Genomic DNA, 26,806 nt, shown 5'->3' on the forward strand with positions numbered 1-26,806 from the left:
CCTCATTTCCCACCAAACATTTCTACTGCCTTTCGTCTCTTCTTCTGCTTCTGTATTTTTTTCTCAAAACTAAGATTACAAAAGTTCACCAACGCTGTGGCAATTGTATTAAAATACTCAATCAAAAAAAATCAGCTAATATATTATAACTGTTGGGATGTTCAGAGATTCCAGGTTTCTAGTTGCCATCAAATCTAAATAGTTAAAAAAAAAAACCATCCAATGTGTGTATTTTCCTGATTTTACAAATTCATTTCCTCATGTACGCTGGTGTAGATTGTTAACCATCCATTTTGAAAAAAATAATTAAAATGAAGAAACAAGAAGTCAAAGAGTTAGAATGTCAGTCACCTTTTAATAAAGACATTATTTATATCCTAATTGCTTTTTGATTCTTTGTGTTGACTTACAGATTTAATCAAGTCATATTATTCCACTCTTAAGATAATTGTAGAGCAGCTTACAGAAGGTAAAACTGGAGTCATCGTCATCTTGTGACGATCTGCATCTGAAGGCAAAATGAATGCTTACAATTGTATCTGACCTCTGCCTGAAGGCTTTCACTCTACATATTCTGACTGTTGCCCTATCTGGGGCAGTTATATTTGATGAGAGATGACAATAGTAAAAGACTGTCTGCAAAAAGAAAATGCTCACATTCTGACTCTAGATAATAGACGTTGCCATTCTAAGCCAATAATAGTGTCTATAATAAAATCAGTGAAGCAGAAAAGAGCCACTCTTTCATTTCCTTATGTGGGACCATGTGTTTGGTACACCCTATTATTCATCAGGTCCTGGCTGCTGATAACTTTTCTATTTGCATCTGAATAAAGAATGCCTTACAACCCCTTTGAAAAACCTCCACCCTTATGCAAATTCAGTGACCTAAAAGAAGTAGGTGCTTTAGTTATTTGTAATCAACTGTGGCGTTCTATCACCTTAAAAAAAGAGGAACATATCTGACAACTATAGGGGTAGTCACTTCGAAGAAGGTTTAATTTATTTATTTATTGTTTTTTTTACTGCTGAGCTTGGATGGTTTTTCACAGAATGTTTATTCAGCATCTTATGATGCCCTTTTCCTCTTGACATGACCTACTTTGATTAACAAAAGACAGGATAAGCATATGCTGTAGAAAAGGCGTAGCGTCGTCTTCCAGAGAATGGCTGATTTACTCCAGTAAGGAGCTCTGCAGTTCAAAGGTAAAACACTTCCTATTTTAAAATCTCTGCTGAGAGTCAGGAGCATACTGTGTGATATTTGTGATCAATCATGGCTGCAGAAAAAGATTGCCCTGGCTGAAAATAATAAAAAAGATGCTATCCATAAAGTGGCGATCTTTTGAGGGATGAACTCCTCAGAGGAAAGTCTGGCCGCGCCAGACAGACTGTTCAAAATCTCAGTCGACGGACAGATTAATGAGCTGTGCTTTCACATACAGTACAGCAAACCCAAGATAGATCTGGGTGCAGTCCTCGGATGTTTCTGCTGCTCTGTAACAGCACATACTGAATCACATGTGTGCCGTATTATGTAGTGTCTTAAGAATTATTTATAACCCTTAAGCTTTTACACTTTTTATTTGGGTTTTATGTGATAGACCAACACATATTAGGACTCATAGTTTTATGCATTTGTATCTAGACACATTCACTGTGATACCAAAAATAAAAACCCTCCTTCTGACAGGGATGGGAGAGAAAAAAAAAACAATGTAACTCTGAAGGACCTGAAGATGTTTCAGGTTGGAAAATTTGACAACACAACTACTAATTGTGCACTCAACAAATCTGGCCTTTATTGGAAGAAAGGCAAGTAGAACGCTATTATAGAGAGAAACCTGTTTGCAGTTTGACTGGTCTCATCTGACAGGAGGCAAAATGGAAAACTATTACATTTTCCCTAACACACCACCGCCACAGTCTACCTATTAAGTTGAAGTTTATATGCGGCTTGAAAAAGTTTTTTGACATATATCTGTAACATGTCCTTTCCAACTGATATAAAGATCCTGCTATTCTGATTTTGAGAAAGCTGTAGTGATTGCATAAACTTGTTCGGCTTATACTTTGTGGTCCTGTTACTGACAGGAATTAAAATATTGCTGATGATCTATTTCTGTCTGAATTGTGTCTGTTTTTGATTTGTGAATGGAAAGATTAAAAATGACCAAAAGAGAAGACTAAAATTCTAATATACACCGTGTTCCAAATTATTATGCAAGTGATATTTTCTCAGATTTTCTTAAATGGTCAATGCAAATGATGGTCAGTATAATTTTCAAGTAATTAACTATTACAGTATAAATCAAATTTTACTAAACAAAGCTCCCCATGAGAACAGTATTTTTCTCAAAATAAAAAACTCAAATTGCACTGTTCCAAATTATTATGCACAGCAGATTTTCTAAACATTTTATGGGTTATAAAGAACTGCAAACGGTCATTCTTTGAATGTGCAGCATTAAGTGCTGCTTTTGATTTGAGGCTTTTGACTTTGTACTAAAATCAAAAGCTATTTCAATCAAAAACATCTTAACAGACCGAGTTACATGTTAACATTGGACCCCTTTGATATCACCTGCACAATTCTTGCATCTATTGAACTTGTGAGTTTGTGGAAAGTTTCTGTTTGAATTTCTTTGCAGGATGTCATGTTCCCAGAGCTGCTGTTTTGATATGAACTGCATCCCACCCTCAGATCTTCTGCTTAAGGAAACTCCAAAGGTTCTCAACAGGGTTGAGGTCAGAGGAGGATGGTGACCACACCATGAGTTTCTCCCCTTTTATGCCCATATCAGCCAATGACACAGTGGTATTCCTTGCAGCATGAGATGGTGCATTGTCTTGATGAAGATGATTTTGCTACTGAAGGTACAGCTCTTCTTTTTGAACCATGAAAGAAAGTGATCAGTCAGAAAGGCCATATACTTTGCTGAGGTCATTTTTACACCTTCATGGACTCTGAAGGGGCCGACCAATGATTCTCTCCCCATGATTTCGGCCCAAAGCATGACTCCACCACCTCCTTGCTGACGTCACAGTCATGTTGGGATGTGGTGGCCATCCACCACCAATCCACTACTGCATCCATCTGGACCATCCAGGGTTACATAGCAGTCATCAGTGAACAAGTCTGTTTGAAAATTAATCTTCATGTACGGCTGTTTCCACTGTGACCGTTTCTGCTTGTGAGCTCTGGTTAGGGGCCGAATAGTAGGTTCATGCACCGCAAGCCTCTGGAGGATCCTCCACCTTCAGGTTCCAGAGGCACCAGCAGCTTCAAATAACTGTTTGCTGCTTTGTAAGGGCATTTTAACAGCTGCTCTTTTAATTTGATGAATTTGTCTAACAGAAACCTTCCTCATTATGTCTTTATCTGTACAAACCCATGTTTGTTCTGAATCAGCCAAATCTCTTCACAGTACGACAATAACGCTTCAGTTTTCGTTAAATATCAAATGTTTTCATACCTTGTCATACGGCACTACACTATCTGATGATTTTCGTCAGCAGAGAGATCCTTTCTCTTTCCCATATTGCTTGAAACCTGTGGCCTGCTTAACAATGTGGAACATCCTTCTTAAGTAGATTTTGTTTAATTGAGCTCACCAGACAAACTAATCAACTCAGCTCTCTGAAATTAATTATAGTGATTCAAAGAGCCCTGACACACAATACCATCTATAAATTTAATAACACAACAAAAATTTAATCTTTATGACACTTGAATCCAATTTGCATAATAATTTGGAACACGGTGTAATACATTAAAGTTAGTGTGCGTAATGTGACAGAATTTGAAAAAGTTCAAGAGGTATGCATATTTATGCAAAGCAATGTAAACCTGACTGCATAAAATAATTGTTCCTACATATACAAACTTAAAAATAAACATTTACACACACTATAAGAAAAAAAACAAAACTGTTTCACACCTGTAAACAACCAAACACCTCTAAAAGCCAGAGGGCAAATGGATAAAAAAAGAGGGTGCCGGGGTCTGAGGTGCACCCTGAGTTCAGGTCTTGGCCATTAAATAAGCTGGCACTGCAGATGTGAGCTGCATTGACAATGATGTATGGGAGAAACACAATTCAGCAGCGTTATGAATTGGTTGGCGCCGGTGTAGACAATGCTCGCTAAAACACACAGATGCACACAAAAAGACAAGTCGTCCTCAGACACACACTCTCACAATCATGACGCAGGGCTACAGCCAATAATATCTTCCTCTTTTTCCAGACAAATTCAATTTTTATCCAAGACATATGTAAGCTGATTAAAAGAGCCAACAAAGACTGGAGAAATATGTCACATCCTTCAGGGCTGGACACAATATTGAGTGCTGCTTTGCCGATGCCTTGCCTTTCGTTCTCTGTCCTTCCTCTCTTCTGACCTCTGCATCACCTGATGGCATCACACATCCATTTCAGCCTTCTCTTTATCTTTTCCTTTCTTTACTATGTGACTTTCCTTCCATGTGTCCTTGGAAAGGCAAACACATTATTCATGATGGGCTATGAAAAGCCTTTTATGACTTCATTCATGTTTTCCCTTTACTGTACTATCCGTACTTACTGATTGAAACTGTGCATTACTAATGTCTCCATGATGAAAAGCTGGCAGAGGGCTTTCTGCTCTCACCCTGTTGAGTTTCTCAAATCTTTATCATGAGCTGAGTTTCTATATATACATGTAAAGTGGTTGCACAGACCATCTTCGGCACATATGTTGGTCTGTCTAAGGAGAATGTTTTTTTTAATGTGGGTCTAAAGGTGTAAAATGTTATTTGCATAGTGTGGATATATTGGGATGAAAGGTGTAAACTTTATAGTGTACATTGCGGCATGTCACCTTACATGTTGCTCATACTGAGAAGCTTCTTATGAAGATGCAATTGGATTTTTATTTTTACTTGGCTTTGTCAAACAGGTAGGTATATAACTGTTGTGGGGTATAGGAAAATTTGCATAAACCAGTTTGCAAGATTATCCATATTTTTATTTAATTAAAATAAAAAAAGAAACTAAGAATCATTGCCAGATATTTTTGTATTAGTGAAATATAAAGCTTCAGCGACTGAACATTGAGCCTGATTATCATGGTACTATCAATAGTAAGTGACTTAAGACAAACTGTCATAAAAATGTGCCTGACTACTTCAAATATGCTTGACTGAGACACATTCAAGTTTTGCAAAACAAAGAAGTGAGACAGCAGCTGTTTCCCACTTTGCACTTGTGGCTTGGGTGGAACCTTGCCAATCAAATGTGTGTCATAGAAGAACACACACATACCCACCCCTACGCACACACACACGCACACCCACCCACGCACACACACACACCCCTTCTTCCTTCCTTACACTAGGGCCTCAACACTGCCTGTTTAGCCACTGCAGTAATGTCATACCATCAGAAGATGTGTGAATAACACATCTGAATTATGAATGGAGAGAGGTTAATTATGAATGAAAGGAGGGCAGAAATAATGCCATAGACATTTCTCTGAAACACATGGCTGGATAAATGGCTATAGACCCAGTGTGTATTTGTTGGCAAGCATTAAGTCAGGAAGAGACTCTTTATTTAGCTAGTTGGTGCTGATATATGTTGGTCCTTGATGGCGTGATCCATTCAGCATTTTCATCTTCAAGTAGTTGCTTTTAATTAGCACATTGGATGCCTATGCTAACTCAAGTTGACAGGCAAAAGTGTTCTATTATTGACAATAAAACTATAATTATTATATGAAAAGCATTATGCTTAGTATTCATCCTTATCAGATAAAGTAGGAAGAGTCTGAAGGACAATGAAAGTAAATTGAAAGGATTTTTGATGCCAACTTTTGTCAAAATATTATTTTAATCCATTATAATGCATTTATTTGTCTTTAAATTTATTGAGCAAATTTCTTTTTTAAATAAATTAAAACAGCAGCTGATTACTAAGAAAAAACATTAATCAGATGCTATTTTCTGTGCTAATGGCTCCTTGAAAGAGAGTTGCACCTGCAGCTCTAAAAAATTGCAGCAGGCTGTCATCCATGAACAAAAGCAGTGGCCTTTTACAAAGAAGGTCAGAGATTTGTTGCGATAGCATGAAACCGGGGTATGGAGACCGGGTTGGTGGCACGGCTTAAAGAGATGCAAAAGGATCAGAGTGGAACTAATACGGCTCGTGCAAATGGCTGGATGAGAAAACAGACAATACTATTGAGGAAGAATGATGTTCCTGGCGCAAGTGGAGCCCTGGTTTAGGAGCTTGTGACCTCTAAAGTTTTTGTAATGATATTGTGGGATTAGTAAAACGGATTCCCTGCTTTACTTTTTCAATTTTGTATGTTTGCCCTTTGTAAGGTGTGGTCATGATCAGATTTTCCCTAAGAGTTCACTATCAATATACATTTATGTATTCTTTACAAAACTACGTAGGTACCAGAACACATTGGATCTGACCTTTCACACACATTTAACTGCTCTTACAAAGACGCTATAAAATGTGACTTTCTGATCTTAGATTTAGATTCAACAGTCTCTTATCTAATTAATTCTGCACCTCCAGATTAATTGGCCCACAGACAAATTTTGGGCTAATACGATGTTGCCTCACATATCCCCTAGTTTGCTTCTGATTGGCTAATTATATGCCCGTTCCTGAGAGAAACAAGGTACCACAGAACCAGTGAGGCGTTTTATCAAACTAAGTCTGAGCCAAGCCTAATAAACTGAATAAATTAATTTGTGATAAAACTTTTGTTTACAGTGTCCTCTTTTGTGTTCCAAAACACAGAAAGGCTCAGCAACACACAGTGACTTTCTTCAAGAACCTTTTTTATTCTGTCTTAATTTGGGTTTTCAGTGATCAAAGGTGAGAAACCATCCAGGTACACAGTGTAGTTGCCTGGACCAGACAGGACAGATGATTCTTCCTGTGACATAGTGATTTTCAAACTGGTTTAAACTGCATATATTGTGGCGTTTTTACTCGTCAGTCAAACTGGGAGTAAAACTCCAGGAACCAGTGATCCAGGCCGGATCACTGACAGACAAATCAAAATCCGGGCCATGGTAAGGCATTCTCCATCTTCTCTGGTTTTGTCCCCTTCATAATGACATCATCTATGAGAATTTATGAAACAATTTCTTTAAACTCTGATTTTGGATAATGTCTCGAATGTAAATTTTCACCCATCAATCACCTACTACAACTTTTTAGAAGTTGTAGTAGTCTGGATCTTCAGTGCTAACATTTTAATTTGTTTTTGCTTAATTATTTATTAATAGTCATTCATTTATGTGTTATTTTTCAGAAGAAATACAAAATCTCATTGCTTCTTTAAATATGTTGGGTCATCAATGGGTAGCTAAATAATGAATTCAGATAACTGTAGGTGAATATCAGGCTCCAAAAAATGTAAGTTAGTTGTAATTCAGAATTTCTTAAATATTTAAAAGTGTACTTCTTTGCTGGTTACTGGTTCCAAGGAATTTTGCAACTGTTTTTTACAGATCAAACTAAGACTGGACATTTCTGGTAACGGAGGTTTGTCATACGGAGACATTACTGTACCTGAGAAGTTGTGACATAATCGAAGAACAAAAAAAGGCTCTTTCATTCTGTGTCTGCACTTTCCTCTGAATGGCAGCTGGAGCATGGGAACAGCTTAAGCAGAAAAAAGTGACTAACAAGAGGGAAAAAAAGGTTAATGTTTCTGTTCAGTTCAAGGTTTAGGAACATAAAATGGGAAGAGACAGAAAAAAATGACTTTGCTCTAGCATCGTGAGGGTCAGAAGACGCAAAGCGGTGAGGCAAAGGCCCTGTATGATGTCTCCTTGTTGAAATCCTGAGGACTAAGGGCCTTGGGACATCCACCCGGCCCTACTAAAACATTCAAAGCTTTGCCTCCAAAGAGCCAAACTTTTGTTCTTTCACAAAAGGTCTGACCAGAGGTTCTCCCATAGAAGGGAGCCCCGTATAAAATCAGATTATTTCCACTGAAATCCCCCTTTCTCCACCTGCCAGTTAACTATGTCACTGCCATTGTGTCCTCCGTGATAAAGCTCTCCGGAGTGGCATAATGGAGGCTGGATGTGCATTATTGCTTTTACTGCCATTTATTCAACAAGGAGAGTGGCACAACCCTCCCCACTCGCTCCTTCCTTTTCGACTTGTATTTTTTTTTCTTTTAGGAGAAATCTGGGCCACATGCCCAGAGGAACGCAAAGTGCTTTAATTCATTCGCACCTTTTCTCTCTGGCTGCCATCTCCAAGGCCTCTCTTTATGCCCAGAAGTGATTTGCTCAGACTGGACCATCAAAGCAATTATGGCAGCGGCCTGCTTCCCTATTATGAAGAGAGATGACTGACAACAGGGAGACTGTGCGGGGGTGGAGGGCACTCTGCTTCAATTTATTTGATCTGAAAACATTTTTTTTAAACCCACTTGACTAACAAAACACAGGCAAACTCCTCAGATTACCTCTTTGAAATTTTTGACCAAAAACATTTTATCCTGTTTTCTGTGCAACATTTTTCAATTACCTCGCTCACCTTTTGGGAGCAAAGAGACTATTTGGTCGTAAGTTAGGTGAGGCAGCAGAAGATGCGCACAATGTAACAAAATACCAGGAGGCACGGCAGGGCCTGATGTGTAGCAATTAATGTAATGGACATGAGAAAGCACAATCTTCTGACTAATGAGAATGTCTTATATTACAGCACAAATGCACGGGGTCGCCAAGACTCCTATCATTACTATGGCTTGCTACAAAAAGGGATACTCCATAAATGGATAATGCGGGCGGAGAGAGCTGGGTATGGCGCCACTGAGCCGATCGTCCATCCAACAGTAATAATTACGCCTGGAGTTACATGGAGTCATTGGGATGAATTGGGACAGGATGCAAGAGGAAATTAGGTATTTTAAGAAAACAGGGCAGTTATGTCTAAGAATGGGATGGCAGAGATTGGGCTGAAGTGAAGGAGTAGAACATGAGTAGGGGAAAAAAAACAAAATAAATCATGAGAGAAGAGGAATAAGAGAGAGGGCGAGAAATAGACGAGAGAGCAAAGCGTAGAAAGCGGTGAAGTGACACATTGGCTAATCAGTCTGCTGTCGTTCTCTTTTTAAAGCTGTCATCTTGGCCATCAAAGCATCAAGACCTTGTTCTTCTCCGTCTCTCATTGACTGATTCTCCTGTTCAATTATTCAAGGTTTATAAGCACAGACCATCAATTCAGCAACCAGCAGAGCCAGTAAAATAATGACAGGGTTGCTTCTTCAGCCATACTGACTGTCATAAAAGTTTTACAGTTGGAAAAAGGAAAAATCGATTTCTTAGACTTCTTGCACTACCATAAACATATTAATAGTGGGATTATGAGTGAAAACAAAGCCCCTACCTTTAATATTGTAGCTTCCATTCGGATTTGTGCACTTTGCTATTAATTATTATACATGGCAGCTGAATATTTAAATGATGAAATGCTATTTTTAGCTATCACAAAATATTTATGCACACGGTTGCTGTAAACGTGGATTTGCATGTATGCTGCACCACTGCTAGACCATATTGGGTGTGTGTGCGTGTGTTAAGTGACACTTCTGTGGTTTTTGGTCTACTTGTTCTTAAAAAGCCCAACCTGTGTGAGTCACACTGCGAAACTGAAAATCAGGTCAACTGCAGCCCTGCAAGCGAATGCCAGACCTAACTACACGTAACCACACGCATGCAATCAAACAGAAACGAGCTAGAAAAGCACAGCCTTCCTGAACATGCAACGAACAAACGTATATGAACACATACAGGAACACGCTCTGCCTACTTGTTGGAAATCTCAAGTAGCATCCCAGCTCCCATCTGTTGTAATCTGCCCTGGGGCAACAGTGACCTGAGCCAGAGACAGAAACCCATCTAGAGTAGAAAGAAAAATAATAATAGCAGAGGTAATGCAGTGTGCAGCTTCATCCTTTACTTAGCTGGCGATGCCCTCAGGGCTGGAGATGTTACAAACTCAGAAACCTCATCCGGCTTCAAACCAAAAGTATGGCTCCCGTACTCTTCAGTCACTTGCACATTTTTATGTTAAAAACCGATCATACAAATCAGACCAATTTAGACACAGAGAAATCACCTTTCCATACAAACTTTCCATGCACATGCTGTCATCAAATAATAAAATCACCTGTGGCACAAGTAGGTGTCCCTGCTGTTAATACTTTGTTGGAACAACTTTTGCCCACAGGATGCCACCTATGTATGCTGCCTCCTTTGCTCTTTATGCTGAATAGCAATATTTTTACTGTATTGCTATTCTAAAGAATTATTGCTGCTCTGCACTCTTAGAAGGATTCTAAAACCTTTAAAGGAGAAACAGGCCAACAGCATCATGCATCCTCCATCGTATCTATGAGTGGTGTGGTTGCACTAAAGTTACATTTATTTCAAAAGGGTTATTAGGAGTAAAAGAAAACTGGAAAGTAAATCACTGGTGATTTACTTTAAAATCCATAAAAATCCACATTTTGCTCCACATCTACGGGTCAGAGATCTGAGTTTTTTTGTGTATATATCTCCTTTACTGTCCTTCTAAATATAGGCTCCTCTTCCAGCCTTGTGGCCAGTGGCTAAAAGAAATTTACATCTGCTTCATGTTATATTTACTCTACAGGGAAACTAATTCATCAGTTGTTAATTACTCTTATCATCCAGTAATGCTGCTGCTGGGAACAATTATTCCCCCCCCCACCTGACTGAATGTAGACAAATTAAAGGCTGGATTTCTTTACATTTCCAATGTGGAATTATGGTGCAGCAAGGAAAAGGAATTTTTTTACACCTCTTTAATAGGGGTGCCAACTAATTTCTCTGTTTGTACACCCTGATTTAAAGGAACAGTTTCATGCAGGAATACCTAAATATGACAAATACGAGCTCAGATGAACAACAAATGGTTCTTGAGAAAATGCAAATAAGGTTACTTAACCAAAGGCAAGCTAAGTTACAGAAACAGTAAGAAACAGTCTGATAGAATAAGAAAAGTAGAATACAATGTTTGCTTTAATTATTTGTTCTAATGTATGCAACTGTTTGTTAAAATGGTCACTAACTAGAAAGGCTGTAGGTATGATCCTAGTGAAGCTTTTTCTTATTTCAGATTCCATCTGACAGAGAAAAATATTCACAAGTTCATCATGGAATATGAGATGCAATATTCAGACTTATCTGAAAAAGACAAAAAAAATAAACTGTTTGTCCATGTAATGTTTACTTTTAAGCTTTATTAGGTTATTTTGTTCGTATCAAAACACAGAGAAATCTTACTCTAAGGAGGTGCACTTACTTTATCCAAACCGCATTCTTAAAATCCAAATAATAAATCATACTATTTCTGTAAATGTTTACTCAGTCCTAATCCACTGGAGGTGGGGAGCCCATACTGTGGCAAACTGTCTATTTTTAAGGTTCACATATTAGTCATCTCTTTGGGGGGCCTAACATTGTAATTTATGGAATTCATGAATACTAAATACTGTGTTGTGTTCCCTTCTTGTTTACCCCCTCCACACTGTCTATACCCCTCCGCTCCTCGCCTGACGCTTCTGAGCACAACAATAACTGTTTTGTATGAATCCAGATAAACTCAGAGTGGCTGATGTCAATCCACTCCAGCTGAGTGTTGTGAAGGTGCTGCGTGGTTACACATTCCTTCTCGCGCCACTTGAGGTGTGTGGTAAAATATTTTAGGATTTTTAAAACTCATTTTTGAAGCGCACAGTAGAAGGAGATGTGTGCTGTTACTGTTGGTGCAGAGACCAAAAACAACTGGATTTGTTGTTTTTTTCCTCTCTTTTTTTCCAACAATGCCTTCCAGGAACATTTGCAACCCAAAACTACAAAAATATTTGTATTTTGATGGGATTGTATGAAAATAGCTAACACAAAGTAGCATACACACAAGTTTTTGAGCTTTTTTCCAAAAAAACAAAACAAAAAAAATACAAAAAAAAATTATATCCCTTGAGTCAACAGTTACAGCTCCAAGTCTTTTGGGATAAACTTTAACCAGCTTTGCAGATCTAGAAATAAAAAAAGTTTTGCCCAGTTTTTTTTGCTGAATAACTGACACAGGTTTTCAGCTCTAGTTCTCAAGGCCTTAAATTTGTCTCCTGTCCAAAACAATTGATTCAAATGGTCAAACACTTCCTCTACTTGTCAAAGTTCTGCAGATGCCTGGGATTAAACCATAAGTTGATTCAGCTATGTTCAAGCATTAGATGAAGAACAGTTTTTAAAAGTTCTCCAATGGAGTCTCCGTTAAATGTAGGCCTAGAGTTTAACTGGTGACTAGAGTTCAAAACTCTGCTTGGGCATCACAAGAATAATGCCAAATATTTTTCCTGGACTATGAGAAAAATAGTTGGCATCAGTAAATCTGATTATGGTAACAAATCTTTGCTATTTTATATGAGAATGATTTGACTAAATATATTTAATTTTGACCGTCTTTGTATTTCAGTAGCATCTCTGTGCAAAGACGGCACCTTTTAAAGGCAACTCATGAGTTCAAACAGCTCATGAGTTGGTAATTATTACTGCTATTCACTCTACAGATAACAACAACAAATATGTCACTATGTAAATAAACAATTATAGTCATTATGCACTCATTGCACTATAATTGCATCATCAGAATCACAACTGAGAGGGCATTTTCTATCAGCATGCAGCTATGACAAAACATAAGGCCACGATCCAAAAACATCAAATGATTGATTTAAACAGAAAATAGCAGGTATTATGAACAGCGCTTTAAAAGAGAAGACCATTTGATGTCCAACTGAATTGCAGGACAAGGACAAAGGCAATGTGCTGCATGAACATAATAGGGCTGAGAGTGCTGCTAAAGCTTAGAGAAAGGTAATTTGAACCAACTCAAATTCCTCCATCAAACACTAACCAAATAAAAGCCTAAAGAGTGAAAAATAGAGAGCAGGAGCTAAACCGCTGGGATTAGCACAAAGTAACTAAATAGGCACGGCAAATTTTCCATTACTTGAACAGCAATAGCGATTTCAGCTGCTGGGATCTAAATAAAAAGCCGAACTCCATCCTTCCTCTGTCTTTTGTTCACTCACGTGTGCAGCCTTTCTCTTACCTAACTGCCCTATATGGACAAATGGATATTTGCCATCTCACAGCATCCTTGAGGCACATCAATAAATAAAGTTGACACAAATAAACAGATAAATAAATAAATATGAGGAGCCTAGCAAATGGGCATCAGTCAGCATTAGTGATGGAAGCATGTCAAGTGAAATCATGCTTGACTGGAGGCAGGCCTGCCCGAGTGTAGGCAGCATTCTTGCTGATTGCACACTCGGTATGGGAATGTATTTCTTTTTGTGTAACAATAAAGGTACATCAGTGGTTGTTTTTTTTTTTTTTTTTAGAATTTTGTACTTTATTTAACCCTGATGTTCTCTTTTGCTTTCTTTACTAGTATCACTACTTATACATCTCTCCATAAGAACACTATATACACACTCCATTTTACTGATGTCTTTCTATTTTCCACTCTCTCTCTCATGTCTATATTTTCCACATACGAGGAGAACAGATTTACTTTAAGTCACAGTTTCAAGTATTGCCCTGCTTCAATCATGTTTCTTTTTTTTTTTTGTGGGCCGATAAAGCAAATTGATAACAGCAATACTCACACACCCATTAAAATATTAGGGAGGTGCAAATGTGCACATAATGATAAGATTCTGGGCTGATTTTTTAAATGTCAACAACATTTTTAAATATCCATTTCATACATGAGTATAAAGATGGAGATTTCTTTTTTGCGACTTGTGAAATTGCTTCATCTTTTATGGCAGCAGCTTAATCTTCCTTTCAAATAAACATGTATAAAGTCATTTCTAACTCATGCCTCACTTTTTTAAGTTGGACAGTTTCTAGCAACTTTTAACTATTAATATTTTAATTATTAAAGTTGGTGGAATTTGACATAAATTTGAAAATAACTCATAAATGGGTCAAATCAGCATAACTAAGGTTCACCAGATACCAAACCAACATTCATGAGTGGCGTTTTGGACCCATACCTACATTTTTCTACCTTGGAATATGGAAATGAAATACTTTGGGGAACCTAAACGTTTTCTTTTCTGGAAACATAGACATAGAAAGACTTACCGTCATTCAACTTTACATTTAAAATTGACATATTCAGTGAAATTGGGTTGCTAGACTCAATTAATAATAAAAAAGTAAATAATAAATTGGTTACAAAGTGAAAATGTTGTCCTTGTGTATTCATGTGGACAGCAAAACACCTTTGATGTACTTGCTTAACCTCTAACCCCAAATGTGTCATAGATATCAACAATGTCAGATTACACTTTCATTCATGACTATGTTGCAGCAGCTGATGCAAATAGTTCTAAGACTCCACTCACGCTTTGTTGTTCACCAATCTTGTTTTCTTGTTGTGTTTATCGCTAACCTGGTGTGGAGGCATTACGCTCATGTTCCACACTTCATGTTTAGCACCAGTTACAGGTGTGGGGGAGTAAAAAATGGTGTTTTGGGTTGTTTCCATGTAGATGAAAACATTTCTGGAAACAATCCTGTGTCGACGCAGATGTTTTTGAAACTAATGACTAGTTTTAGAAAAAACTATCCCATGTGGACGGGGCCTAAATCAGGCAGAAATAACTCAGTGGTGAGCTTATAAGAGTATCAATAATCCAGGACCATCTAAAGAGAAAGAAGAATAGTTAAAGTTCTCTTTCTCTGCAAGTTCCAATCTTATGAAATGTGTTCAAAGACTAGTACTGCCCTATTAGTAAGAGGGGTAAAAGTGTTGACAGATGGGGCACCAACAAGTCTGCTACCAGGAGTGTTGCAAAAAGTATTTTCCTTGTTGTATAAAAGGGCAAAAAAGACTGAATTTATTTTTTTTCATTGAGAGGTCTGCTACTTTTATTATGCAATTTATTTTAAACGATTTTTAAACATATTCACCAAAAGGGCAAATAGCTAACACTGTAAATATTGTCACAATAAACAATTTTAAGATTGAAAAACCTCTTATCCTAATTCTGCTAAAAGCTTAAAACAAAGAAAGAAAGTGACATAATTATAGAGCTCAGAGCAAAGAACAGACACAAGTGATAATTTTACCGATAGTAATTATTAATTTCTTACTTTGGTCGAACATTATTGTAATGGTTAAGGTTCAGAAAGCCTCAGTAAAACCATAAAATTACTTTAACTTTGCAATCTCAACTTTTGTGCACTCTGGAAAGTACAAGGGGTTTAATAAACCTGCAGTTAAACATGTTTAATTTATTGTGACTTCTTTAAAAAAGGAGGCTGTGCGTCACGGTATCCAGCTATTTAAAAGCGAGTGAGTCACATTTACTGAGATTCCTTCTGCTCTAATATCTGTTTGACTAAAACTACCAGCTGAATAGAACATTAAATAATGTTTCTGCATATCTTGTCTTTGTATTTAAGGGAATTACCTTTATCAGTCACTGCCAGGTACATAGTCCTTTTATGCCTCAATATTACAAATCATCACATCAAGGCTGCCAAGAAAAGAAGCGAAAAAATTAATTCTGTTACTTTCCGTCTGACAGATTGTAAGATTATAGCTGGCACTTCAAATGCAAACATCAGCCCGGACATTATAACTTATATTTTAATAATAGTCACATCATGTTAAAGGAGGGGAGAAATGTGACAGGAGAGAAAAAGGGATTTGATTTTGCCACCGTGTCTTATTGTTGGAGGAATGCATAACCATGCAGGGTGGCATCCTATTCCACTGCACATTATTTTCCCTCTGATCATCAGTTGGCTCCGCTCTATGCCTAATGAGCGATAAATAAGGTTTAATTCAACCGACACAAGTTGCCCATCCTTCAGCACTAAGCATGATAGCTCGGGCGAGTTTCCATTGAAATTATATGAGGGTAATTTTTCAGCCGGTGGGATGGTCCTATCGCATCGCCTATATTTGGCTTTCGCAGGCATTCCTTTGTCTTTAAGCTCTGCAAGTTTATAGGTCTATTAGGAATTCATCAAACAATGAGTGGCATCAATCTTATTGTGGGAATGTGCCCTGGGTAAAAATAAGATAAAACCTTCCATTATGGGGCCCTCCAAAGCACATTTGCCCTCTAAAATGGATCTAGTATTGACAATTTACACTTGGGGTGACCTCTCTTAACTGCCCACATACTTGAAAGCCAATATTGTTTGGAGAGCGAGTAATACGAACTCACAACTCAGTGCTAATGCGGTGAAGTTAGTGAATAGGATGGGGTAGTAAACAGATTTGCTTGGAGGTGGGATGTTCAGTATTGGTTCGCCAGGCGGGCACTAACCACTTTTTACACCAGTGCAGCTCTGTACCAACAGAGTAAGAAAATATTGCTCAAATATACGTAAGGAACCTTGAGCTGAATATTTAACTAAGCTAAATGTTCATCTTCTCTCTCCCATCAGGCTTGCTCAGGTGAAGGGATTGCTGCAACATCAATTGATAACTTCTGACCAATTGGTACAATAATGTGAATTAAAATGTCATTAACTGTACTTAGTGGGCGTATTTGTCAGATAGTGGTGGTAACTTTTCTGATTGATCTGATTGACTGAATTTTTTTGCTGGGATTTGGTGACAGCCTATACAGGACTTATCCTAACAGAAGAAGTGGAGGTAGAGGAGAACAAAAAAAGAATAAGAAGGTAAGGAGAAAGGAAATGCAAAACTAAAAAAATAATTTAGAAAAAAATAATAATCAAACTTTCCTTTCTCTTGCATTCTTATTCTTCTTTGTCCTCTTCCACCTTACATTCTTCTTCTGCTATTAGGGTATGTCCCAAGCTGAATGTCACTTGATTTTAACTGAAAATCTGGCGACTGGAATAAGTTACCGCCCCAGCTAAAAACTACACCAACCAAATGCAGAAAGCAAGTGCAATATTCCTGTAAGAGCACACAGATGAGTGAAGGAGGCGTGTTTGGGTGCTCACTGGGATGCTTTCATGGACCTTACATGGCGCTATGTGCTCTATCGATTAATAAATACGCCATTGTGATTTTTTAAAAGTAATTAGGGTTTTTGAAATCAATGTGACATCATAGAATAAATGTGATTTCTGTATATTTGTAATCAACCTAATGTGTCTTTGGTTAGACATGACATTTATTACATATTTGCACCACATGAATAAACTGGACTGTATTTAAACTCTTTCTCATCTGCCTTTCTCTTTGGTTGTTGATAAATATCCTTATCTGTAAGAAACAGGTGATAGATTTCCCACAGCGCGTCTCTACAGAACGGTTTTCTCATCTACCCTATTGATATCTCACATCTACTAAGCCATCTGAGCTGTAGCATGAAACCCTACGGGTCTCTTTGCCCCAAATCACGTTAGCTCCTCTTCCTGTAGGAGCGCCGTGAGGGCAGCCCCAATGAATAACATCTATCAACACCCAGCAGTAGAGGCCAAAAGTTGAGGAGGCAAAGCCTTCGACTCGGAGACACCCTGCAGCAGTAGTATATCTGATATGTGACATCAGCTGGAGTGTGTGTATGAGAACAACTGCCAGGGAGGCTGACAGACAACACGGTAAGATAAAACGATAGGTGCAACATATGTGTGAGCAAATTAATTGCTGAGGGAATTACGATCACTATCGCTTCCTGGTATTTAATTTAAGAGACAAAATGCCTGATTTTTCTTGTGATCAAGAGGAAGATGACTAAATAGCTGCCAAGCCGAACATAGCGTGGTTCATCAGATCAAGGTGATGCTGATAGCAAAGAGACATAATGAGAATAGGTGTTAAAGACATCACAATTCAGCTGACATAGGAAAACACTGGCATATTCCTTATCTCGAGAAGCATATCTTAAAAGACAAATTCTCAACAATAAACTTGAGGCATTTGTCTTAAATTAACTGTTGGTTTTCAAGCAATTAAGCAAGAAAAACCCTTGAACTTGACGAGAATTATCATTTGTGTAATGTCAGATATGTCCTAAAGCAGCCTGGTATAGTCATTAACATTATGACTGTTTATTAGCCCTTTATGGTGAACTTCTCCCTGAAACAGACAAGGCAGCGCTCACTCTTTAAGATCTTCCTCTTCTAAAAGTCAACGTCCTGCTGGTTTGTTATCATTTCCAGAAGCGCGAAAAAAGGCTGTAGGCCAACAGGATTTTTCATTGTTGATTCAGTGTGGTATTCTCTTATTTTAGGTCATTGTGTTAGTTTAATCTAATGCAAGGAGAAGTGAAGAGCATCTCTGTCAAGAAAACACGAGCTGTTTCAGTGTGTTGTGCCTGGAGCGATGACTATATTAGGAAATTTGATGCCAGATTGTTAATACGTATAACATGAGTTTTTATTATACTAGGGGATAAATTTAAATACATTTTCCCCAGTATTTGCAAATGTTTCCACAATTGCCATAGAGATCAGGTAAAATGTATTATACAAAACCAAAAAAGCATGCATAAAGTTCGGAGGTCTCCTAATGGGCTCTCTTTGGCTTTGGGAACTTTTGATGGACTGGCTTGTGAAGGTGAAGAAGGATAACACTGGTAACTGGTGCAGAAAGGGAAGGGAAGTGGGACCCTGCTTTGGGATTGTAATGACAATGAAGAGACAGTAAATAAATAAGATTGGCTTGGCTCTCTTTGAAATCTGATTGATGTGTCTTTTGGGATGGCCCCCCACCCCAGTACGAAAGACCTAGTGAGTCTGTGGCTTTCATCCCTGACCGAAAATCAATGAGCCAGGATGTATGAGAGGCTCCTGCTCTCTACCCACCAATCTCCTGCCAGATTCCCAGGTAACTGCCTCACAAGAAAGGGAATAGGAGATAAAATATTGAGGTATCTCACTCACTGTAAAAAAAAAAAAAAAAAAAATGAAATCCTGTTTATGTGGTTTATTTTTTACAGATAAAAATAAAAACAGCCCCTTTTTTAGCCCTTTGGATACTAATACCCCTAAATAAAATTTAGAACATCCAATTGCTGTTGGAAGCGAACAAGTCAGTAAAGTCCACCACTGTGTAATTTAATTAGAGCACTATAAATTCAACTTCCTCAGAGACTTCTTAGTGAATAGTCAGATTCATGAAGAGCAAGAAACACATCTAAATTACATGGTAACTAGGGCTGTTGTAAACAAATATTTTAGTAATCGAGTAATCTATCAATTATTCTTACGATTAATCGAGTAATTGGACAAAACAATTATCAAATGAAATATTGGTAAATCTGGCACAACACCAGTGTTACTATCGGATATCAATATCAGTCCAATTTTTCATATTTGAGCTTCCCTAACAGTTACTTTTTTGTAATTTAGAAAATTAACCTGTAACAAATATGAATTTCAGATTTATAAACTACACATTCTCGTTTCCCCATTATCCCCTTAATCCCCCATTATCACATTAAATCAAAATAAAATATATTGAGGTTTGTGGTTGCATCATGACAAAGTTCTAGAAGTATGAATACTTTTTGAGGGCACTGCAGCTCTCCAGTAATCAAGATATAATCATTAGAAATTAATGTACACAAAAGACCAAACAGGTATGTGGTTTAGATTTGTAGATGTCACCCAAAGTTCACTGTCATAATACTGTGTACCCATTTGCCAACTAATTTAAGTGAACTGTGTAGCAGATTCACTGCAGCCCATGGTCTGAAGAGTTAAGGAGATGCTGTCACCTTCATCCTCCCCACCCCAAAGTCTACTAAGATGGAGGAGAGCAAAGCAAATATCTGATGAGACTTTCTCAGCCATGGATCAGGGTTGTAGAAAACCCAGATTATGCCTTAGAGCCATATTATAAGCTTCCATCAGAAAGTTTAATTTAGAGAAATGCCTACACCTGGAGTCCACAGCCAAACTAAAACCCAGGTGAAAAGTAAAGTCTGTGGACTTCACTGTATTCATGCTGCTAAAATATGAAACTTTTTTCTATACATAAAAAAAATCTAATTTCATGAGTCTGTAAATAAATAAATGAGTATTTAAATGTCAAATTGCTATAAAAACAAAGAGATAATCTACAAATAATCATGTTGAAATGAGAATGAACCCACTGCAGAAACACAGCTTTGCTGGTTTCCATCAATCTACCCAAGTTCTGTGTGCTGAATTAGGAATGGCTGGTGTAATTGCATAACACATGACTGGGGCCCTCGGGGTTAGATTTTCCATCTTACACAAAGTGGAGACAAGGAAATAGGAAATGCTTTTGGAATTGGGTGTAATTGTGACTGGCGGGGCCTAGGATTGTGCTCAGCCTGACACTTGAGGTAGACTGGTGAAGTGCAGTATGGCCTAAAGGATGAGGGAGAATGGCATGCTGGCTTTAAATTAGCTCCTTTTTTGACGTTAGCGAAGACTCTTGTTGCGTCTCTGACAGGCTCTCTCTGGTACATGCTGCTCGTTTAAAGATGACAGGAGGTTAATCAAGCTTTAAAGAATGAGATTACAACCAACATGACAGGCGGGATTGAATAGATTTGGCACACTGACTGTTAAAACTGCTACGAGAGTCTTCTTTTTACTAGTGGAAAACATGACAGAAAAATGCTGTCAATCCCAGCAGATCAGGGAGGAAACACAAAAATGCTAAATGAAAGTGTATGAAAAAAGCTGGGGCATCTTTCCTTAGATTTCAGTCAAGACCAACCCATCAAAAGCAACATTAAGTGACATGTTTAGTCATGTAACCATCAATCATAAATGAGTATCACCAAACTTAAAAATCTGCCCTCTAAAGTTTAAAATGTGTAGAAATATATCTGCCCTTCTCGTAACGCAAATGGAAATTAATTTACTTATTGTATCTTTAAAAAAAGGCAGATGGAGAAGGATTTTCTCTTCTCATCAACTTCAGAGTAGAGCGTCCATGCAGCCCGGTATCAAACAGTGATCTTCAGATGCTTAGTACATGCGGGTGGCTTTAAAATTGTTGTTCACTAGGAGGAAACAAAGTTTCCTGGGAAGAATCTGATGCAGTCCCCAACAGGAAATAAAACCACCAAATCTTGTTTGTTGTCTCAAAGAAAAAAACTGGAAAATGGGTCAAAGGAATACAGAGGTTTAGATAAAATATCTGCTTCAACTCTGAAACAAAGACAGGGTAGGTTTGTCATCCTGTATAGCTCATATAGTGAGAGCAGAGGTGCTATACATCTGTCATATATACAAATTTATTAGTCACATTTACAGACATTTAAAGATTTTCAGGGCACAGGAGTCACTCATTCAGCTGTCAAGCATTTCCCACGTCTCTGCAAAGCACAGTAAATTACGTTAAGAACTTGTGATTTAAATAAAAAATAGCTATGAACTAACCTAACTATAGTACTTTTAAATCAAAGTTATCTAACTTAAACATCAATCCTGAAAAAATAAAATAAAATTTAAAAAACTCCTTAATACAAACTATGCTGATTATACAGTTTCCCATGAGGAAACAGGTTCCAGTTGATAAGGTTAGAAGAACAGGTTTAATTTAAACATCTGAACAAAGTATAATGAGGCATATTTACAAGCCAGATTCTTTTGCAAAGCTCATTCGAGAAACTAATTATCTGGGAATAAGTTTCTTCCAACAGCTCTGTTTGCTGCATCATGCAGCTTTATCACAAATTAGCAACACTCAAATTTCTAAGGCAGAGTTACACACACAATAAATGAACAAACGTGGAATAATTTTAAGATATGGAAAGATGTAATTTTGGAGAACATAAATGAAACTTGGACCTTTTGAGTCCTATAAATCAGATAATTCAGCTTCAAATCATTCAACATTTTTAAAGAAACCCTGATATCAAAAGGGACGGGAAAATGGTGAAAAAAATTCAATGTTTAAATAAGCTTAAAATTAGCTGGCTGTAGTTATTGGTACATGTTTAAACTCCATGAAAACATATCTCTTGGACAAATCCAGTACTTACTTTTCTGGTATTTAGATTGGAAAATTAGACGTTTATAAACTGGTTAAAGTTAATAGGTAGATGAATGCAGAGTCCCAAAGAGCAGAGAGAGAAAGAGGAAAGTTAAAGCCATCTGTTCTATCAATCGTCATTGGCAAAGATCATATTCGTAACTCCACAATCTCTCTGCCCAGTTTTATATATGAACAGACAAGAATTTAAAGAGGAGCAGCAAAACCAAAAGAGGTGGATTAGCAGAGTTTGTCATCAACTAAAATGGTCATCCTGGACATGCTATTGTCTTTACTTTCGATTTTTTTTATATAAGATATTAAGAAACACCTGTTCGGAGTGTCCTGATTCAAACATTAAGCCTTTCCACAGAACCTGCAAAAACTTCCCCCTCTGAATTGGCTTAATGCTTTAGTCTTTTAGGAAATTAAAATAATTTTTTTCATAGAAAGGAACATGTCTGCTCCTTTTTCATATATGATATACATATTTAACAAGTTCAGTAATTAAATCTGTCATCAGTAAGTTTTATGAAGCTTGCTTTTTGCTGTGTATGAAGAAGAGCGACTCTAGCTAAGCTAATGTAGGCTGTGGTCACCTGTCAGAGCGTAAAAAAAAACTCCAACTAGAGCAGATAAAGGTACATTTAAACAATTTAAGTTATTAGGAACATTAATTTATTGTTTTGTGATTCAATTTGGTATAAAATTAAAATCACAATGCATTCAATGTCTTAAATGTAACTTTAACTCTGGTTGCCATCTTTTCTTAGGAAGCACAAAAATGAAAATGGCACCAAATTTTCTATTTAATTTTGTGGAAATGTCCAAGCTAACTAAAAAATAAAATGAACCAAATCCAACTTTCCCTTTCCGTCAGTTTTCTGACTCCTTCTCATGGAGTTTGAGGATGTTCCCTCTGTAGGAGCCATTTAATCTGCCAAAGATGTCGTCATTTAAAGCCAGGGCATGTCTCATACAACAGCCATAGCCTTTGACAGCCTTCATTGGTTGTGGAACACAGGATGTAACAGTTTTTGTCTGGGGATTTATGACCAACCAAAACACTTTTCACTCAGTATTTCCAATGTAGACAGCTGAGGAATAAGTTTTCTGACTCCAGTCCAACTCTTAGAGTAGTTATTTCTTGAAGAAGTCCCTCTACCCCACCAGAGTGCTAATATATTTTAAAGGTGTTTTACCGCACAAGGCGTCGTCTTATCAAAGTCCACTTCTTGCTCATTAAATGCATCTGTAAAAGCTTTCCAATTAACATAATCTCTTAATCTGATTAACGTCATTTAAAAGTTGCCATAAACTTATCAGAGTCTAATTTTTTCAGTTTCTTCAACATCACACTCCTGCCACACATATCTTGTCATGCAAAGTTGTTATAACAGTAAAAACATACATAAGACAATCGAACAGCCAGTAAAGCATAAAAGTTCGCAAGTCTTCAGAAAGCAAACTATCTAGTGTGCTGGTACATAACATCTACAACAAAAATGTGTGGCAAATTTACTGATACACAGAAGAAAAAAAAAACATTTCAAGTGACCTAAACACTACAGAAGAGCAGAAAATGTCCTTAAACTGCTACAAGACAGAAAGTGATATCATTCAGTTACCATGCAGCCCAACAGGACAGACAGTAAAACCATCTGACTGATCCACAGTACAGAAAAATGTGCTGAGTGCTTTGACTGCTTTAAGGCTTGTGGTAAGTTTTGGGATTCACTTTGAACTATGAAAAAGGATTCATAAAAACAGAAAATATGCAACATCAATTCAACATCTCTATATGAATTTTACTCAAGATATTGATTCATTCAGCCTGTATTCTCAGTTGTTTGTAGTGTTTGTCAGAGAACAGCCAGTCTTTCATGTTGTTTGGGTTTCATTTTTAATGAATATATAAACTTGGTTTAGGTTGAGGACTGTAATAAATTTTGTGTCTGAACATGTTTGTGCTGGATCAAGGATTTAGGTTTGTTTCCAGCTTTAGTGAGGTTAGCGACTGAGCTAATGCTAGCCTGAACTATGCTAGCAAGCTAAACCTGTTAACCAGTCGTACCCATGAGAAAGATTCATATTATCTGTGGATGTTGGGGAAAACTTTAGCTGTTTGACCTAGAGAGAGGTCAAGGAGAGAGTCAACAGCCAGACCTCAGAGGTGACTGCAGCTTTTGTTTATGAGCATAAGATGTTTTCTCTTAGGATTTATTTATTTATTTTTCTTTACTTTTTTCCCCATTTTCTGACAGAAGAAAATGTTTGCTATAGATGGGGTGAAATCAATAACCAGGCTCTCCAGACAACCTTTCTACATGTTTGCCAAAAATAATTAGCCTCAGATGTAGCTACATCTGAGTTGTATAAAGGAGAGTTTCACTGCAGCTGCTTTTTTCTCTTAAGGTTTTTAGAAATTTTGGATTTTGAACATGAAAATTAATGTAAACATTGTGTTCAAGGTTTTTAAAACTAGTTAGCTAGAATTACCCATCTTAGTAGAGTATGAAGAATTAAATTGATCTAAGAGGTTAAATTGATCTAATTTATCTAGTTATTAAACTATTCAAATTACTTTTAATATTTTTCTTAAAATACATTCAAAATAAAATGCTTCCAAATCTTTCAACTAGTTAACAGTTCATTTTATCAGAGTGATATCAAAGTGTTTGCCTCCACTGACGACCACAATGATATTTATGTGTTATAAAATTTTCTGGGCTTGATATTTGATCTCATCTCTTCACCTAATATACACATAACACCAGCTTGAATGTGATTCTCTGTTTTTTAATTTATTAGCCAAAAGAGCTTCCGGGCTGAGGTAATAGTGGCGAAACATTAAGTTTTCCCCTTGTCTAGATGGATATTTCATACCTATAAATTTAGGGCCATTTTTTAATGATAAAAGAAGATAGTTATCGTAAAATGAGACTCAAGTGAATCTAATTTCATATGTTAATTCGTGTTATCCATGTTGCATTTTGATAAGTTGAACTTTAAAAGAACAATACACATCTCGCACTCCCCAAAATGTAATTTCCGAGTAAAAAAATGTTGGCAACTCAGCACAGGACTCTGCTTTTTCATAGACCAGCTGAAATTACGTGTTCTGACAGGAAGGACATGCGAGTTACACAGCCAGGAGCAGTGCAGTGTAGGACCAACAAACGTGCTGGGTCTGGGTTAAGAAAGGCAGTGAAATAAAAACACACCTAGAGTTCTGTTACCATAGTTAGCACCCGGCCACCGAGAGGCTGGACTGGAAGGGCTTTGATCACCTGTAACAACGTGGGCAGTCAAAGGAATAAGGAAAGAAAAAGGAAGGTGAAAAAGGAAGAGAGAAAAATCCATCAGAGGTGACACATTTGATGTAGAACAAGTCCCAAAGAAAGAGAAAAAAGAAGAAAGAAAAAAAAACACATAAATGTCTGATAGGAAGAGACGAATAAGACCAAACAATAAGAGGACAATTTTTTAAGACAACATTAAAAATTAGAGTAAATACCAGTCTTTGGTTTAATTTCAAGTATCAGGTTTTGGCCTCAATAAAAGGTAAAACATTTGATACTCACCAGCACCACAATTTTTTTTTCATTATTTTGAAAAAGAAATCTGATGCTACACTAAAAGTTACTTTAGATTTTAAACAATTGGTTCTGTTCTGTTATATCTGATATGCACATGGAGAGGAGTAAATTTATTTAGACAAAAATTGAGTTTTTGTAGCTCTTTTAATAGTGTGATGAAGTAGTGTGCGATAGTAGAGTGATGGAGAACAATAATCAAGAACAGGAACAAAATGAACATATATTTGATGAGGGCACTTCTATAAAACATCTATTTACTCTCTATTCTTGCTTCATCCCCGTCTTATCCTGCATAATAATTATATCTTAGGCAGTTTCTCCTCCATCAAGGAAATAAATTTAACATCTAGACACCATTTCTGTGTCATAGTTTGAACTGCATTACTTTTTTTTTTTAATGCTTCGCAATTTTTAAATGTAAATGTTCGCAGGAAAGGACTAAAAATAACGAAAAAAGAATAATCTTACAGACCAATGGATCTAGATGATCAATTAGGACAGGGACATATTTGGATCTGTTCTTTATAAGTTATATGGTTAAAGTACTGAATTACAATAAGTCAACCTGCCTAGAAAAGTCAAGTATTGATATTTAGATTCAAAAGCAAACAATGTCTCTAGGTATTTTTATTTTTTTTGCTTATATGGATGACTGATATTTGAAAAATGTGTCAATCTCTTCTCTTTGGAGAGAGCAAGCTACATACCCACATATAAATTGTATAAACTGTGCAATGAAATAACTAAAACAGTGAGCAGTTTAACATTACGGTGCTATTAAATGAGCTATTTACCATCTGAGTCTCAACCTCCAAATTTAAAACCCAAATCCTCCTGTCCATCTCATACCCCCATTGGTGTTTATATTCCCTCCCAATATCTTCTGCCATTATTGGCGGTATGGAGATGGTAGCACCTGTGGCTCAGCTGCAGAAACCTCGACTTGCATTTCATTTGACCCTCACGCTGCTGAAAGGTAGGACTCCCCTGAGTATAGCCCATTCGTCAAGGCAGAGAGGAATAACAGCAGGATTAAACCAAACTGGATTTGGTCGTGTTTCTGAGAGATTTATGAATACGAAGAGGATCTTACATTTCTTCTGTTCTTCACTGGGACACTGATTGTTTATGAAGCATTGTTTATGGACTTTGTACTCAGAAGGTTAAAAAAATCCTTGAAGCAGG

The 26,806-nt window shown here is 37.1% G+C and overlaps 1 protein-coding gene across 4 annotated transcripts in view; it reads right to left on the reverse strand.

Annotated features, from left to right (window-relative positions):
- Window positions 1–26,806, reverse strand: part of diaph2 (diaphanous-related formin 2) — a 457,445-nt gene that overhangs the window by 42,558 nt on the left and 388,081 nt on the right. Inside the window, exons 29-30 of one of the 4 annotated variants that reach the window (XM_032554339.1) lie at window positions 25,247–25,312; window positions 9,834–9,922 (exon numbers count right to left, since the gene is read on the reverse strand). The exons of 1 other annotated variant lie outside the window; for it this stretch is intronic. In XM_032554339.1, coding sequence (XP_032410230.1) covers window positions 9,846–9,922; window positions 25,247–25,312 — 143 coding nt within the window. In that variant the 3' untranslated portion in view covers window positions 9,834–9,845. The remainder of the gene's footprint in view (window positions 1–9,833; window positions 9,923–25,246; window positions 25,313–26,806) is intronic. 2 more of the 4 variants (XM_032554338.1, XM_032554337.1) reach the window with 2 other exon arrangements.

This window comes from Xiphophorus hellerii, chromosome 23 (assembly GCF_003331165.1).
Source record: "Xiphophorus hellerii strain 12219 chromosome 23, Xiphophorus_hellerii-4.1, whole genome shotgun sequence".
In the NCBI taxonomy this organism is placed as follows: Eukaryota; Metazoa; Chordata; class Actinopteri; order Cyprinodontiformes; family Poeciliidae; genus Xiphophorus; species Xiphophorus hellerii.